A 17,726-nucleotide genomic window follows, 5' to 3' on the forward strand; every position below is an offset into this window, starting at 1 on the left:
TCTGAACAGCTCTATTTTTGATCGTGTGCCCCAGTGGCAGCTTTCTGTACCCCAGTGCCCCTGTGGCAGGGCACTTGGCCCTGCCATGGGGACTGTGGACATGTTGCATGACATGGGCAGCATGAGACTTGGCTTCCCTTTGTCTAAACGTGGTCTGCAGAGAGCTACTTTATTTCTTTTTCAAAAACAAAAAAGTACAAATAAAACTACAATAAGAATCAAAAGGACCAGAGAGCTCCCATGTCTGGGGAGTTCTGTTATTTTTCTATCAAAAGCAGGAGAGAAACAAACCTTTTTGCTCTTTCACTCTCAGAGAAACAAACATCTGAGAACACTGAGGGAATGAAATGAGTTAAAGGAATGAAATGAGGTTAAACAGGGCACATCCACAAGAGGAAAAACCTGCCTCGTGAGCTTTTGGCAGGGGAGCTTGCTGCTCTTCCCTGTGTCTGTGCTGGGGGGGTTATCATGGTGCAGATAGTGCTGAGTCTGGGGGCACTTCAGGGTCTTCCAGTTTGAAGTTTTCACTCGGGGGGTTGATCCTGGATTATCCATCCATGGGCACTGTCCAGGTCAGTGTGACTCCAGGCAAGGTGGTCTTTTAGAATTCTCTGTGATTCCATTGTTTTTAATACTGGTTGCAAGAGGTAGCTCAACTGATGGAAATTATAAGTATTTGTAATTAACTCGTAAATAATGTTTGTACTTGGAATTAAATATTTATTCCTCTGGAGTCTCATCATTAGTATAAGGAGATAGTGTTGTCTGGGAATGCAATACCCTTTGAGACTATGCAATGTCTTTTAAGAAGTTTCTTTATTAAAGATGGTAGTGATGCTTGGCAAGAAGCAATAGGGCAAATGCTGTAGGTGAGCCAAGGCTGATGTGAGCCCTCAGCTCTGAGCATGAATACTCTGGTTGTTTTGAAATTATTCAGTTACTTGAACAAGCCACTGCCAAAAATATCAGACTCCTCCCTCCTCAAACCTAAATCTTTGGTGTAGTGATAATAACCCTTGTAGCTGCTCCCTTTTAACATCAATAGAGGGGGGGAAATCCATTTTAAAGAAAGATATTGTGCTCTACCAAGTAACTTATCACAGGAGGGTGAATCAGATTGATCCACTAAATATCTGTGGACAAACTGAAACGTATGGTTGTAATTCCTCCTCAGTTATTGTGCACAGCTTCAAAGATGCTTCTCTGGGACAATGACTAATGTTTTTTTAGGGTATTTCTGTTTGTGCTGCCTTTGAACAGTTCTTGTATTTTAAAAAAAACCCCAACAAACCACAAACAAAACCAACACAAAATTATCTTTTTCCTTATAGGACTCCAGAAGGTTTGAAGTTACACGAAGAAAAGGTAGGAAAAAATATAGTTTTCTTTCAATGTGTGTGTTGCTGTTGACTGTTGTTGCAGTAACTTGTAAAAACAAATAGGAGTTTACACATCTGAAGAGACATGTTGCTGTGGGGCTTCAAGGAGGCTACTGATCTTCTCATGCTCACTTGAGTTCTTAGTGTTACAATCTGTAGATGGGGTTGTTTGTTTTTGTCCATGGATGGTTTTTCTTCCAGCACAGAACTGCCTGATGGTGTTGGGGATGCATTTGAAAACTTGTTGAGTGCTGGCAGAGGATCTGAATTCTGACCCTGGAGCATTGTGGGGAGAAAAGGTCCAGGCAAGGCTGTCCATGCAGCAGCACATTGCAGCTCCAGCCAGCCCTGCACAGGGCTCAGCGCGAGTTGTGCTGGTGCTCTGAGCTCAGCTGCTGGAAACTATTTCATGTCAGTAACTGATTGGCTGCTGCTATGAGTGCCTCTTTGATGGTTCCTGGCAGGTGGGTGAGAATCAGCCATCAAAGAGTTTATTCTGGTTATTGTTCATTTGGGTTTTGTTGAGCAGTTTTCTGGCTCTGGCAGTTGTTTGGCTTGCCTGGCTATGCAGGGCATGGAGGGGTGGCCCTGCTGGCCCTGCTGGCACTGTCCTGCTCAGCAGGTTCCTGCATTCCCTGGGCTGTTCCAGCAGCTTCTTGAATTTCTTAAGGCATCTCGTATATTGGGAAGAGGTTGTAACTCCTACTGTCATGCTGCATCACTGGAGAAGGTCAGGTCCAAGGGTAACTTTTCATTTGGGTAAATAATCTCCCTTTGGGTCTCTTGTGGTTGCTTTTCATTTGATATTTTTGTTTTCTGTGAGGCTGAGGCACCAGAGTCTGTTGAATAAGTTAACTACATTGCTGTTGCTAAAGGTGAAATCTCTCTAGCTCAGGTATCCAGCGTGTGTGTGTGTGTTTGGTCAAACTCCTGCCACTCTTTATGAAGAAATTCAGTTTTATTTGACTTCCTTGGATCTCAGACTGAGGAGGGCTCTTGGGTGGTTCAAGGTTGTCTTGAGATGCAAAAGCACATCTTGGCATCCTGGATGTGGAGACATTTCAGTCATGTTCAAGTATAGAGGTTTTGGTGCAGATCATCATAGGTGTGGAGACTGAATCCAGTGACTGTGAAAATGGACTTCATTAATGAAATTTGGTGGAATTACCCCTAGCCCTGTTTCAGATATGATGTGGGTCTCCAAAATTTACTTCCCAGTGACAGTAGCCAACACCAACAAGACCTTAAATATAGTAATTTTGGAAACCAGGACTGAGTTTATTGATTGTGTGGGTGTTTGCAAAGTGTCACTTCAGAACAGCAACTGGATTTTGGGATTGATGCCTCTAGACACTGAATTTCCAGGCTCAGTTGTGTTGATTTCTTAGTGCTTTTGCAAGATGGGTAAGACTTGAGTTGCATTTGGAGGGGTGAAATCATATTTTTCTTTCCAGAAATTAATGGAATACAATGAACTTCTCCATCAGAAGGCTTTGTAGGTCCACGGGTGCCGTGGAGAGAAGGGGATAGTAGTTTAGGAGTTAATGTCTAGAGGTAAATTGGATTTAAGCCAAGCAACACAATCTGTGACTAATCAAGTATGTCTGAAGAACTGCAAACTCCTGGGAAGTCAGGAAGAAAATGCCAACAAACACAGTAAATACATCTTGGTCACAAAGGCCTGTGGATTTGAGGAGCTGCCTGGGGATTTTCAGCAACCATTAAGTATCTTCCTCTCTAGAGTTAGTCCTCAATAGTGCCTGTGAAATAATTCAACAAAAGCCTCTTCAGAAACCCATTCAATATTGAAATGTGTGCAGAGCAGATACCACCCAGTGCAACAACAAAAAACAACAGGAGGGTTGAAATGTTTGTTATGGACATTAGAGGATTTCGAAGTTCTGTCACTTGGTGTGATCTAAGATTCAGGTCTTTTTTTTCCCCTAAAATGATATTTTTTTGTCAATAATGGGTTTTACCTGAAGAAATGAGATAACTGGAAAGTGTTTAAGGGTAGAGGGTTCTGCTTGTGGCCTTTCTCTGGAGGGAGATCTGGCTTTCTGTTGGAAAGATGTAAAAATTTGGAACTTAAAAATATCCAATAGAAACCACAACAAAGGTGGTGGAACAAACTTGCTCTGTGCCTGCTTTTATCATCCTGTCCTCATGGATGAACCAGGATAATTAAAGAGCTTTTGGTGAAAAGGGGGGGAATCCTGGTTTCCACTTGTCAGAATTGTTCTTTTTCTTTGGACAGAAGCTTTGAATCCTTTAGACTGAAAGGAGACACTTTTCTTTGAAAGCAAACACAGCCTTGATTGTCATCAGTGGGTCCACAGGTAAATACTAACTGGCAATACTTATTTCCTCCAACAAACCATCCCTTTACTAGACAGATGATGGTCAGTTGTGCTGGGTTGTGTTTATACTAGACAAAAGCAAGATGTGAAAACACTTCTTTTTTTTAGCTGCCATGAGTGTGGTTAAACTGGAAGGCCTTTGGTTTCCAAAGTGTCAGGGCTACATATGTTGGAGAAATGTTGAAGCTGCTCCAAAGCCCATTTCAGTGGATGAATGGTTTACCTTTGACTTCTGTGGGTGCCAGATCAGCTAGAATAACATGATCTTTTAATTGCTGTGGTAGGGAGGGGAGCAGCTTCCCTGAGTGCAGCTGCCAGGCATCTTCCACCCTGAGGGATGAAGACTGATTTCCTTCTGAATTTAAACAGAAATGGCTGCAGATCCCTCTGGTTCCTGGGATTCCTAATTGGTGTTCAGATATTACCCTTTTTGAGTATAAATCACCTTTTAACCCCCAAACCAATCAAATAATGATATGGTAGTTTGTTAGAAGCTGCAAAGATATTTTCCTAAATTGAAAATTTGTTCTCAGTGGATCATGCAAACTGCAGTTTCCATGTGCTCAGGTAGTGGAAAAGAATATGGTGTGAGGAGCCAGAACTTGATTTGTCAGCTTTAAAAAAAAAGAACACAACACAACAAAAAAAAAGCCAAAACAAGCTCAAGAAACCCCAGAATGTGGTAAACAAGCACAATATTTCAGTCCAATCTCTTCACATTGCTCTATAAACTAAAATCTGGGAGCAAGTTAGAGCAGGCAGAACTTTTTTTCTGTTATCTTCTCTTTTCCTGTTTCTATCTATACTTTTCCACTATTTACTTCATAGGTTTACATATGATTTCAGGTGTTAATATTGCTGCTTGTGCCTATGTGCTACTTAGTGCACAGGGAACTGAACAAAAGTGTTAATAACCTGCACATTCACATCAGCTGCTCAGGACAGTGAAACAGAGAGCAGATGGGGAAGAGCAAAATAGGAGCAGGGAGCCAGGAAAAGCAGCAGTTTGTGCAGATCAGGTGGACACAAAGGATGGAGAACAGCATGCAGTGGAAAATTGGGAGGCTAAAGGATTTATGGTAAATTGGAAGAAGCACTGAACTGAGCTCTGAGGGGAACACCTGGAAACATTTGGCTTCACAGAGGCAAGGCTTAATTTTAAAGACTGGTGAGTTTTCACTGTGTAATGGGTGTAGATGAATGTGTGACACTTCTCTGTTGCTGTAAATGAAACCACACAATTTGTGTATGTCAAAGCCATATTCATTCGTGTCCATCAAACCCCCCTGTCCAGCAGAACGGGGCCCCCAGTGGCTTTCCCAGCTACACAGGAACCAATTCTGCAAACTCTGGATCTGACAAATGCTCCTGCTCCTCTTAGTGTGGGGCTAAAGGATGCTCAGGACTAGAGTGAGTAGTCTGCTGAGTATAACCCTATACCCAAGCATATGTATAGTCACATCAAGCATAAAGAGTCAGATCCTCAGCAGACACAAATGAGCAAAGCCATGCTGAATTTAATGGGTACACTTTACTCTTTTACTAGCTGAGGATCTAGCCCTAGCACTTACAACTTTTAATTTGTTTTTATGTTGCTTGCAATCATCCATTCAACAAATTAGTGTCAAAAGATGCTTTGGAAATCATTCAGGCAAGAAATGTTTAAGCAGATTGCTTCCACTCTGTTTGTCCTGGTAATCTTATTAAATGAGATGCAACTCCAGATTGATTCAGTCAGGTGACATCACAGCACCATAAAGATATGAACTTTCTCTATTCTGAATGGAAAGGCTGAAACCTCTCTAAAGTATTCACAAGCTCTGTATTCTGGATGTCCTGCTTGTTTTTATATAAACTTATTAAGAATACACAATCCTCATTGTTAGTGAGGAGCAAAAGGACAGAGCACACCTTGAGCTTTCCCACTTTGCTGTGGTTTTATTGAAAATCTCTGGAGCTGCATCATTCAGCAGTGGTGGAGAATCCAGCCAACAGCTTAAGAAATATTTCATGACTTGCCGCTTGGCATCAATTCTTCTGTCCTAGCTGAAAAACTGACTCATGGTTATAAAACAGTAATGCCCTTTAGAAATTCTATTCACTTCATCCTTTCTTCTTTCACATTTCAAATTTCCACCTATCTGTGGAAGATGAGAGGCTCTCAAACCTTGGCAGGAATGGCAAATTTCTTCCCCCAAACCCTTCATGAGCACAATGAAGTGATCAGCTGTAATTTTGTAGTGAATCACCTAGTAATTTCCTATCCTGTTGTGCTTTTCCTGTTCTGGAATCCAAGAAATCTGGTTTTGTTCCTTGTGACCAAGGTGTGGTCAAAACACACCAAAAATCAGTAGCTGTGTCTGTGTTGCTCTTGAGAAGCAGCTGAACCCCCCAGATCTTGGTTGTTTGGCTGTCCCAGAGGCATCTAGATGGTATGATACAATAAATATACATATCTATATGGATGTGCTAGGTATGGATAGAGTTGGATTTTCAGAAACACACTGACTGTGTCTTCAGGACATGGCCTGGAAATTCAGAGGACAGTTTTTACATTAGAAATGCCTGTTTTGAAGGATCACAAGTAGGAATATTGAGCCTGATTTTAACAAAGGTTTGTGTCTCTTTTCATCTCAACTGCTATATTTCATAGAATTTTTTATTATCTCTGCCTTTTCTGGGCATGTGTTACCAGTGAATGGTAATCTCTTTTCTGTGGAAGGATATTTGAATGGGTCACAATATCAATCTGCTGTTCAGCTCCTGTTTTTCTAAGCTTGAGAGCTGGCATTTTTTTATACCTCATCCAACTTGAATGTTCTCCTGAAAAGACATGATGCAGTGGGGATGCCTGATTTTGCAATGTTGGCAAGAAATTAGGTAGAAATAATGAGGATAAAAGCCTAAAACATTTTTAAACTTGGATTTTATTTTTAGAGCCAGGTGAACCCAAATTTAGGAGGGGGCAAGGGGCAAAATTTTTTGCTCCCAAGTATATGTCAGCAATTAAAACTTGGAATATTTTATAGTTTTAAGTGACAAGAGTTAACAGAGGGAGTAAAACCATGTGGAGGGGGTAGAACCTCAACCGGTCAACTCGTTAGCTGGTGTTAAGCACAGTAGTAAATTAAACAGTAATGCAGATACTCCCAGAGAGTCTTGCTATAGCTGTTGTGCTGCACACGTGTGTGGGCAAGGACGAGTGGCTGCAAACACTGAGCAGGGAATTGCAGCTCAGCCAGGGAGGATCTGAACTGTTTCCTAAACCAAACAATGCTGGCCCTACTGGTCCTGTTTGACTTCCAAATGACTGTTCATACAGATGGATTAGTTCTGAGAATGTGGATACAGCTATGGTGTTAGCCCAGCTCTGCCAGCAGACAGATGGCCAGCTCGCTCACTGCTGGAAGCAGAAAGGTTCTGCAGACCTAAGGTTCTTGGAAATTGATACTTCAGTTTCTGTAGTTAAGTACTGTGGGGCAGGAGGAGGAATGAATTCTGTGCGTGGCAGAATGGCCATGGATGTTTAGTAAGTAAGTAGTAAATAGAATAGTATGTGGCTCTGTGAGAGCAGCAGATTGATGAACCCAAAGGAGATGAAGTGAAAACTTCTTGAGCAGCAGGAAACCTGCTTGCTGCTGTTGCCAGCAGCAAGTAGGGGAAAGGAGCTTGTAGGCAAGGTTAGGAAGTGGCCAGACTTCAGTTCCCTGGGTGGGAGAGGGAGAAGATGGATATAAACCAGAAAACCACAAGACTAGATGAGGATTTACAGGGAGATGCAAAATACTATGTATATTCCCTACTGCCATGATTCATAAACAGGAATCCCCAGTGCAGGTGCTGAGGCTGGATGTGCCCAAAGGCATCTCTCTTTTTCCATCTGAAAGCAGAATGAACTGTGCTGATCTGGCAGCAGAATAAGCCCCTTGTGCTGCTGGCTCCTGTGTTGCTGGGGGTGGCTGCCACACCGTGCTGCCCTCCACGGCTGTCCTTGGCCATGTCCCACCTCTCAGTCAGAAGCAGGCAAAAAAAATGTAAAGCCATGTTGAGGGAGGCAGCAGAAAGCAGGTAGTGTCCAACCTAGAAGGTCCTCCTCATCAGTTCATGGAATTTGGAAACTTTGGAAGATAGATGAGCTTTGGAGTTAAAAGGAGAAGGGGTTTGTCTTGATACCCACCAAGTGCTGTGCCTTTGAGGGCACTCCCAGCAGTGTCTGCCCATGTCCCCCAGCGTGGTGTGTCAAGGGCACCCTCCATGCTTCCAGGAGAAGATCAGTCCCAACAGGTCATGGTGCTGTGCTGATGGTGCTGCCTGCTGCCAGCTCCTGCCTGAGATGAATGACCTCCTTGCTAGCTTGAATGCCAATTTTTTATGAAGACTTAATAGAGAGATTTGTTTTATTCCCCAGGGTGGTCTCTCCCTCTCTTTTTCACTTCTCCCTCTAATGTCTCTGTTACACAGCCTGTAAATGACCTGTCTTTCCCCAGGAGAGAACCACTTTAACATTTTTCCCTTCCCTAGAATCCCTTGACTCCACAGACTTCTCTACTTCTTCTAGCTAAACCAGGCAGTCTTTTGGAAGATGCCACCTTGTCCTGCAAACCTTGCCTGGTCTGCATCCTCACTTCCCCACAGTACTTCTCTCCAGCTGACCTGGAACTGTACAGTGGGACTGGTTTGCACTGGTCTTTTAAGACATGTCATTAAGAGAAGGAGAGTTTTGCAGAAAAATGGTCTTATGTTGACTTAAACATCCTTAGCAGCAGCAAGGTTGAAATTCAAAGTGAGATTTGAAGTCGTGTTGGCCATTGTTCCAGGTGCTGCACTGCTATTTGTATGAAACACAGCAAGTACTGTTGTCAGGCAGAGCAAGGCATGACATGAAAGGCTCTCATGTGGGGAGGACATGTGCTGCTTGCACGTAATGCTGAAAGGTGCAAATGGATCAGAAAACCCAGAGTTTTCAGTCCAGCTGCAAAATAAACTTCTTTCAAGGTTGAATAAAAAAAAAAAACTGGCATCAGATGTTTTGGGTACTGGCAGCATAATGTAATCTGCAAATCCTCTTCAGCAAGTCAGTTTATCCAGCAAATCTCAGAAATTAGTCAAATAAGTAACTCAGAGTTTGAGCCAAAAAACTTGAAGTTTGGGATCATTCATGGGCTCAATCAAGTCTTTGAGTCACAATTTTTGAATGTGCTGCTATTCTATTTAGTATGTAAGAGCCTGGTATATTTTCAATTACAGACTTATTAGGTGCCATTTCTTCCTGAACTGAGCTTAAACCACAAGGCAGAGCACTTAGGTTAATATTTCCTGAGCTTCAACTCACTGCCCAAGTATGAGATAAAATAAGACAGAGATTACCCTCTTTATGCTGTCTTAGTTGAGGCACCTAGAACCAGGTAGCTGTGGCAGCTGAGGGTGCTGAGCTGCCAGCCTGGGTTAGCCCAGCTGGAGGACTGGGCTTTATGGTAGGGAAGGCTCCAGGGCTGTCCTGGTGTCTTCTCCCAGAGGTGCTTCACTTTGCCAGGGCAGTGGCTGAGGGAAGCATCAGTGGACTTTGCAGCACTTACCTGTGGGACCTTTATCTCCTTCCACCACATCCAGTTCTCACCAGATCCCACAGGATGTGGAGAATGTATTGTTCAAGTGGTTGGTGCCATAAGCCACACCTCTGGCTGGTGCCGTAACAAATACTCTGCTTAAAATAGTGATTTTTCAGGGTGCTCTGCTTTGTTTGTAAATGTTTCCTTTGGACTTTACATTTCCAAGCAAGATTTCAGATCAGTAATTAGTGTGTGTCAGTATATTTTTAATAAGAACTGATGAACTTGTGAAATGGTCCAGTTGTTCTTGTTGTTTGGGAAAGAAAAATCTACTGTGTGTAAGGTAATGTAATTACTTTTCTAAAAGAGTTTTTTTATTATGCACCTAACTGCACATTTACTGTACTTGATAGACCCAAATAAAACCAGAACAGAATGAATAAGCCATTTTGGTCCACTGGGTAAATAAACCAGCTGAAGTGTTTATAAATGTGTATTTAGTCAGCAGAGCTGATTGGCGACTCTGCAACTGCTCCAGTGTCTGAAATAAGTAATCCAAGTTTAATAGTTTTCCATAAATATTTCCTTGTTTGTCACTAGGCAATATGTATTTATGCACACCATGCTGCTTGTTTATGCTGTTTGAGGAGATCTCTTGAAGAGTGCTAGAGGTTTGTTGTTTTGCATAGAGCAGAAGGACGGGCATGACATGTGGTTATGAAGTAGCACGAGTGTGATTCTTAGAGCAGGACGGGCACGACGTGTGGTTATGAAGTAGCACGAGTGTGATTCTCGTATCTTGTCCCCTTTTCCTCCTCCTTTCCATCCTTGCCTCTCCCGAGCAGGTGGTATGTGTTCTTGTAATTCTTTTTGCTCTTTTAGTTTTGGTGAGGTTAAAACATGCTTTTTTTCTGCTAACCTTCTGAATTCTGTCTAAAAAGACATTCAGCAGTACTGAATCTCTGCCCAAATGCTTTTTCTAATTGAGTATAAAACTATTGGACACATATTGTGAAGTTCATCTAGTAACATGTCTTACCAGAATGAAATTAGTATATGTGAAAAGTGGTTCTGGACCCATGGACTTCAAAGCCTGCTCCTTCCAACAGGATAACTTGTATTTTGGCATTTAAACTTGTACAGCACATTGGTCCAGCTCTGCTGGAGTTATCAATAAGTGTCTGTTTCTGTGGTTTGTTGTGTGCAGGACTTGGTGGAAAGGCCACAGCTGAAATCCACCTTGTGCAGCCAGCAGATAATAGCATAAAGTTATGCTTTTCCTTGGAAACTACAATAAGAAGTGCTGTGTTTTCCATCAGCAGAATTGGAAATTTTTCAAAATGTCACTTCTTACAAGATTTCAACTTAGCTTCTCATTGCAACAGCAAAACAGGTGACAATGGCACATAGTGCCCCTTCTATTTGTTTTGCCTCTCCCATTGAAATTCTATGATGTGAATACCCTATGATTTTTCTCTTTGTTTTTCATATTTGAGTGTTTTAAAGAATAACTTTCCTCTCAGTTACTTAAGTTAGATTTTATATCCTTCCTAAGTTTCCTGTTTTGTTTTCCATAGTGTTGTTTCTTCTTTACCAACATATATTTTTCCAGAAGTATTAGTTGTCATATTTAGGTTATAACTCTTCTTGCCCATTAAATGCAGAAGTTCACCAGCAGCTTTTAGCAGAATCAAAAATTGTGGCAAACCTTATTCCCTGGGAAGTGAGGCAGTGAAGCCAGAAATTGGAAGCAGCCCTATGCAGCTCCTCAGCTGTTATCAACACGTCCAACTCTGTTGGCATCCTTGTCAATGAGGGATGATCCATTGCCAGAGACATTTGTATGGAAAAACAACAGTTTGTGAAAACAGAAGGTTGTTGCAATTAGAGCAGATGAGCTGCTGAGCAGGAGAGGTGACCAGCTCTGCACCCTGAGGTGCTGGGGGAGCTTGTCTGGTGCGTGGGGTCAGGATTTCAGCCTGTATTCTGACACTGTTCAGCAGTGAAATAACTGTATGACCCATAGGAAACCCTAAAAAGGAAGAACTATATTCTATAGTTCTATATATATTCTATATATATTATAGTTCTATATATTATTGCTTTATACAGTGAATCTCTGCAGCAGCCAATACCTGAGCTAAATTGATGGCTGAGCCTGTGCATGGGTCTGTCTGATGGGTGAGATCACAGCCCCTGCTCTGCTACAGTCTCCTCAGGGGGCTGGAACCCATGCTGGGCTTCTGGTGGTGGGGGTTGGAGTGAGGCACAGCAGCCAGGATCACAGAGAAGCTGGAGAGAAGGCTGTTGGAAAAACAAGGTTGTTTCTGCCATCGTGACAGGATGAGCTGTCCATGCTGGGCTGCAAAACATGCTGGATATGGGATTGCCACAGCTTACAGTGGTCTGTTGGCCTCAGAACCAGTAAGGAGCAGCTCCTTTCTGTAAGACACAGCATGGGAAATAAGTCAAAGCCCTTACAAGTACATTAAATTATCCTGGAAGCCCTGACTGCTCCTCAACACTACAAAGCATGTTAATTAGAGGGAAGTCTCACATGGGTGTAGCAGAAAAAGAGCAGAGACAGCAGAAAGCCTTCTCTTTTTCTTTTGGAAATAAAATACATGCCTTCCACTTTTGGAGGTTCACATTTGGTCCTCTCAATGTTTTCAAAACAAGTCGTCTGGATTTCAGGCATCTCTAAGTGAGTGTTTTTGGTAAGTCATGGAGTTTGTAGTTTTCACTGGAACATCCTAACACATTTCCTGGAAGTGTGGAGATGCTGCTGAAGTAACCAGGCTTTGAGTGAATTTCAAAAAGATTTCTGTTTGAATGTGAGACAATGCTGAGAATGACTCTTTACCACCTTTTCATGTTCACCCAATATAAATAACATCACCAGAACTAATCCTTGCTGATCTGGGTGTCAGACATTGCAATTCTGCCTTCAAAGGAAAGGTGTTCATGAGGGCTTGTTTATTATAGCTGAGCTGTATTTGCCCTGATTAGATGTGACCCCATCATCTTTCAGGCATCTTTAACTGAGCACCCTCTAGTATTTTAAAACAGAAATAATAATTACTGCCCTCTGTCTTTCCTTTCACCCCTCTGCCTCTCCACCAGGCAGAGCTCTAATGTGATTATTTCCCAGGATGATGTTTGTTGACTGGAGGGTGAGAGCCTGGCCTGGCTGAATGTCTCTGCACAAACATGGACTTTGCTGTGGTTTGTCTTCCTTTGGGGAACCTGAAGCATTGTTTTCAGTTCCAGATATCACAGCAATTAATAGTGGGGGTAACATAATCGAAATACATTTTATTGTATTCATTTAACAACAAGAACATGATGAAAATCATTACAAACATCCAACTTGTTTTTCTTCACATGGAGAAACCAATATTGACTCAGTCTCTAACGGTGGAGTTTGCATTTTACTTCTGTGGTTTAGTAGCAATAATTTTCAGATCTTCCTTAAACCAAAAGTGAGATTTATTTTTTCATTGTGCTCCCATGGGATAACAGGATTTCTGTCAAAACCTCAAGAGAATTCCTTTCTGGAAGCTCTGTGAACAGCAGCAGCTCCAGTGGGAGAGCCATTAATATCCAGCCCCTCTGACGGTGGGAGAGGAGTGTTTATTTCATGTAGACATTCAATCTTTTTCTTAATACAAACACTGATTTGCTGGCTTCAAATTGTCCTCTGCCACTTTGGGGACAGAGTTTTTTGATTGCAAATCTGCTCTTTTGGGAAGCCCTGTGAGGAGGAGGTGGTGGGTCCCTGAGGGGTCTCCTGAAGCCCTGCTGACCCACGCTGGCTGGTCACTGCTGGGGCCAGGGGAGGGGACTGTGTCTCCTTGGTGGCTCCAAGGGCTTTAGGCCACTGAGCAGCTGTTCAGAACTCCTCTGTTCAGTTTGCAATTGAAAAAAACCAAACAAACAAGGAAGAAACCAGCCCCCCAAACCAGACATTTTCAGCTCATCCCTGCAGAATCCCAGCTGCAGTGTGCAAAGAGGCACCCTGGAGCTTTACTTCTAGCTAAAGCCCATATAAGCAAGAATAAAATGAACCAATAGAGCTAATAGCTGCTAAAAGTGGGTCTTCTGCTGACTTAAAAGAACAACTCTGCTGTATTTAATTTCTAGTGAGAAGGGATGAGTTCAGATCTTGCTTCTTCATAAACAGATGAAGTGAAGTGATGGAGCTGAACATTTCCTAGATCCATAATGAAACAAATTCCTCATCGTTTGATGCTGAACGTGTTGCTGTAAAAATAAATGTCTTGTTTTCCACAAATACCACCTAAGCTAGTATTTCTTTTTAATTACTGGAAAAATTGCTGGTGCTACCACAGTTTCCCTTCAGAAATGCTGTGTCAAAAAGATGATCTAAAGGTTCCAGGAATATACCCATGAGCTATTGGGAAATTCTCTAAAGCCAAAAGGTTGGGTTTCATTTAAACAAGATTCAGTTAGTTCGTGGAGAGAACATACAAAATTACTTTTTTTAATTCAGATAAAAAATGGTGGGGTTTGTGCTGGTTATTTATCAGTGCTGGAATGTGAAAGACAAGGTTTGTTAGGGAGAAGTGATATATTTTATTGGACCAACTGAGACAGAGTGGAACCAAGGAAGCTGTTGAGCACAGGAGCTGTTGGTCAGGTCTGGAATGTTAGTGGCAATTGTCAGATACTGGATTCCCTCCTTTCATTCTTGAGCAGAAATTACTGTTTTTAAAGTTCATGTAAACACAGCCTTTTTACTTGCTATCAAAATCTAATGATGTGTATTTGCCAGTTATTTTGGTAAAAATGTCTTTCTGGTCTCCCACCCTTATCTCCCTTGTCTCTGTGTCTTTTTTTTTTTTTTTTTTTTAATCTTTCATTTCTGGATGAAAAAAACAAGTAGAGAGTGTTTAATGTGATGCTGATTGACTTCAGATAAGACTGTGATCTGGCAGCAAAAGCTTTGGGGTGACCTGTAATGGTGGAACACCAATGGAGTCTGAGCCTGGCACCTTTCTACATTGTACTTCAGAATTTAGTCTTGATATGGTGGAATTTCCCTTTTGCTGGTGACATGGACAGGGCCACCCTGTTTTAATGGCTTCCAGGGCCAAGTGATAAGTTCACATGATCCTGTCAAGTGTGTGGCCAAGGTTTGTATCTGTCCATGGGTGATGTGTGTCTTGAGCAGTAAGAGCTGCTGACTTCTGGCTGAAGCAGAACTGCTCCCTGCGTGGCTGCCAGGATGGGGCTGCTGCTGAGCTGCCAGCACCTACCACAGGCCCTGCATTAGCTGTCTGGGGTATTATTTTTCCCAGAGTTAAATCTTACCTGAGAGCTGAGCTGTTAGAAATGAAAATTCACAGAGCAGATTGTCAAGCCAGAATAGGTTTGTCTGGGGTACTGATGGATCCCAGCTCCTCTCTGCAGCCAGGCTGTGCCCTGCTGTTAGCTGGCACCAAGTGTAAATGTTTTAGTTGAAGTTCATCAGTTGTTTCTTGTCCTGAGACCTCACATTTCAATAGGAATTAATTCTTGTAGAAGAAGTTAAAAAAGTAATAATCACTTCTTTAGTCATGTTCCTGGGTTTTCTTTTTTTTTCCACTAGGATTTCTTCCTTCTGCAACCTCTGATAGGAAAAAAACATGAAAACATGATTCACTGGAGTGCAAACACCACCAAAGCTGGAATGATTTTTGAGATAATATAAACTTAAAAGTAATTATCCTAATATTTAACTTCATAATACTAGCACAGAAGTCAGTGTCCTGTAATTTGAGAGTCATGACATGCCTTTTTCCTTACAGAGTGGTAGCAAATCCTGGAGGTGTTGGTTAGGGTTTAGTTTGTCACTGTCTGCCAGTGGCTGTCCCATCATCATTGCTCATCCAACCCTATTGACTCTGGTGAGCTCCAAATAAACTAAAATTGTGTGTGCATATTAAGGAAAAGGGCAGGAAACTTAAGTAGCAGAACACTGTCCAAAGCTGGAGTGTACCTTTTAGTATTTCTCCCTGTAACTGGGGTTGCTTAGTTGGCAAGACAGATGTGAGGCTCTGAGGGAGGCTGGTGGTGTCAGCCAGAGCAGTGCCCCAGTCATTTGTGTAATTGTGTCATTATTTGTCTGAAAAGGAAGGGTTTTTTACGTGATGTGAAGAAAGCTCCTCTCCCTAGGTGGGATTAATCTCTAGCATGTTTTTGGTGTATCTCCTGGAGGAGGAAAATGCACATAAAGGAACTTTTGCTGCCATTTCTTGTTGCTGTTAGTGTTGGGTTCGTAAGAGGAGGAGCACAGCAAAGTGGCTGATGTGTTGAAGGCTGTGAGCTGTGACCCTGTCCCACTGTGCTTTTCTCTGGCTTTTGCAGAAGCAAACCAAAGTGCCATGAATTAGACTCTGTTGCTGCCTGGGAGGCTCCATCTTTTCTTGTACTTCCAGTAGCAGAAGCAAAGAAGAAATTGATGGAAGTGGTTAAAAATACTCCTATTGATTCCTGGAGCTGTATCAGTCTGAGTGATTTGGTACACTTTACCTTCTGTGTGCAAACCTGATTCAGTTGCTGTTTTGTGCCTTTGTCATGATTTCAGTGAGGCAAGTTTAAAAGGAAAGTCATGTCAATTGACCTATTACACGTTGTTGTGTGGGGAGTGGAAACAGGTAGTGCTTTGGAAACTGCAGCAGGGAGATGCTGGCTCTTCCATGGTGCTGGTGCTCCAAAACTTTGTCCTGTACCAGCACTATTTATGCTGAACATATGGATTTATTGGATTGGTGTTAGTTATTTCACTGATAAGCTGCTTTGCTTTGGCAGTGGGGCTGTAACCAGTAAGGAAACCCTAACATTTGGTCTAATGGGTTTGTTGGCCCTAAAATGTATCTTGATTATTATGAGCCCAGTGCCTGTAGCTGAGTGTCTTGGATTCAGAAAGAATTTAACTCCTGTTCACACAATTTTGGAAAGAACAGGAGTTATCAGAAATTTCTTGTATCTTTATGTTGACTGTGTATATGTTCTTGGATGTGTTTCAGCATTATACAGTGAACTTTATTGACTTGGGGTTTTGACCTAAAAGCCACTGAATTATCTGAATCACAGCAAGTAACCTTTCCTTTTTTCATGGTGAAATGGAGATAAGACTAAGCAAACTTAGAAACATTGTGTGGGGTCGTTGAAATTATTTTGGCTTCTTTAAAATTAAGCTGTAAAAGAAACTCTGTGTGTGTGTGTGCCCATGACACACTTGGCTTTGGCAGCAGCAGCTTTCTGCTCAGGTGACACTGAGTGGGTCAGTGACAGATCAAGGCAGCTACAGAAAGTTGCTAAAATTATTAGATGGGTTGGGGACCACCCTGATGGTTGGGTCAGAACCTGCCTGAATTTGATGAGTGGGGTTTGGATGTTCCTCAGCAGCATCCCTTGCAATAGTTGCAGGATGTGTCTCTCTTATTTAACTCCCTGGGGCAGGAGGGGCTGGGCAGGCTCTCCCTAAGGCTGTTGCCCCAAGTGATGGAAGTGCAGAAGGAAATGCTGTGGCAGCAGAAGGGCTTGTCTGGAGAGGTTCCCTGTGCCATGGGAAGCTCTGGACTTCAGGGGACAAGTAAGGACAGTAAATTGCTGTGCTCCCTGGTCCTTCTGTTCCTGTGCCTGGCATAGCTCCTCCATTTATAGATTGAAATGTGCCTGATGCTCTCAGATATAAAATGTAAATTTATGTGGAGACATTAGGTCTTCGGGAACTGAATTAAAATGAAAAAAAAAAACAGGCAGTTGGCTTCTGGCCTTGTGTTGTACCCATCAGTGATGCTGGATGGGGTTGGGGCTGGCAGTGGCTGGGGAGGAGGTTGGGTCTGATCCAGGCTGGAGCAGGTCTCCACTGTGGGGCTGCTCTCAGCTGCACTTCCTCTTCTGCAGAGCCTGACCCTTCAAAAAGGCTTGTTCCTGCTGTGTTTGCCCTGCATTACTGCATCACGTGTGGGTGGCCAAAGGGATTCTTAAAGTCTTTTAAGACACAGCTGTAAAGTGCTCTTCTCTGGAAGGAAATTTATTGGCTAAAGGGAAGTTGAAGGGGATCACTTGTGGAAGAGGAGCAGCAGCAGAATAAGGCTGCCAGGAACCTGCCTGCTGCTGGGGAGGGAAGTGCAGGAGGGTCAGGGAGATACAACTTCTGTCCTGTGGCTATTAGAAAGGGTGAGAGAGAGGATTGAGTGGAACAGAAGAGAACCAATCCCAGGTCTAGTCTGCAGAGCAGGAGGCCAGAAGCCCAGGAGCTGGGTTTGCTGTGGCAGTGACTGGAGAGCTCCTGGTGCTGATCGGGGCTTCCCACTGATTCCTGTGGACACATTCGGAACAGCTCATTCTCCTGCTCAGGAACTCCAAGTATTGCAAAAGAAAAAAGCCTGGCATCCTTTGGTGCACTCCTCAGAGCAATGTGTAGG

At 42.8% G+C, this 17,726-nt stretch overlaps 1 protein-coding gene across 2 annotated transcripts in view; it reads left to right on the plus strand.

The window, feature by feature from the left end:
* FSTL4 (follistatin-like 4) overlaps nt 1-17,726 on the plus strand; it is a 200,954-nt gene that overhangs the window by 12,209 nt on the left and 171,019 nt on the right. For both annotated transcript variants that reach the window (XM_009999474.1, XM_009999475.1), the window contains exon 2: nt 1,332-1,365. In XM_009999474.1, the coding sequence (XP_009997776.1) occupies nt 1,332-1,365 (34 nt within the window). The remainder of the gene's footprint in view (nt 1-1,331; nt 1,366-17,726) is intronic.

This window comes from Chaetura pelagica, unplaced genomic scaffold (assembly GCF_000747805.2).
Source record: "Chaetura pelagica isolate M959 unplaced genomic scaffold, ChaPel_1.0 scaffold846, whole genome shotgun sequence".
NCBI classification, from domain to species: domain Eukaryota; kingdom Metazoa; phylum Chordata; class Aves; order Apodiformes; family Apodidae; genus Chaetura; species Chaetura pelagica.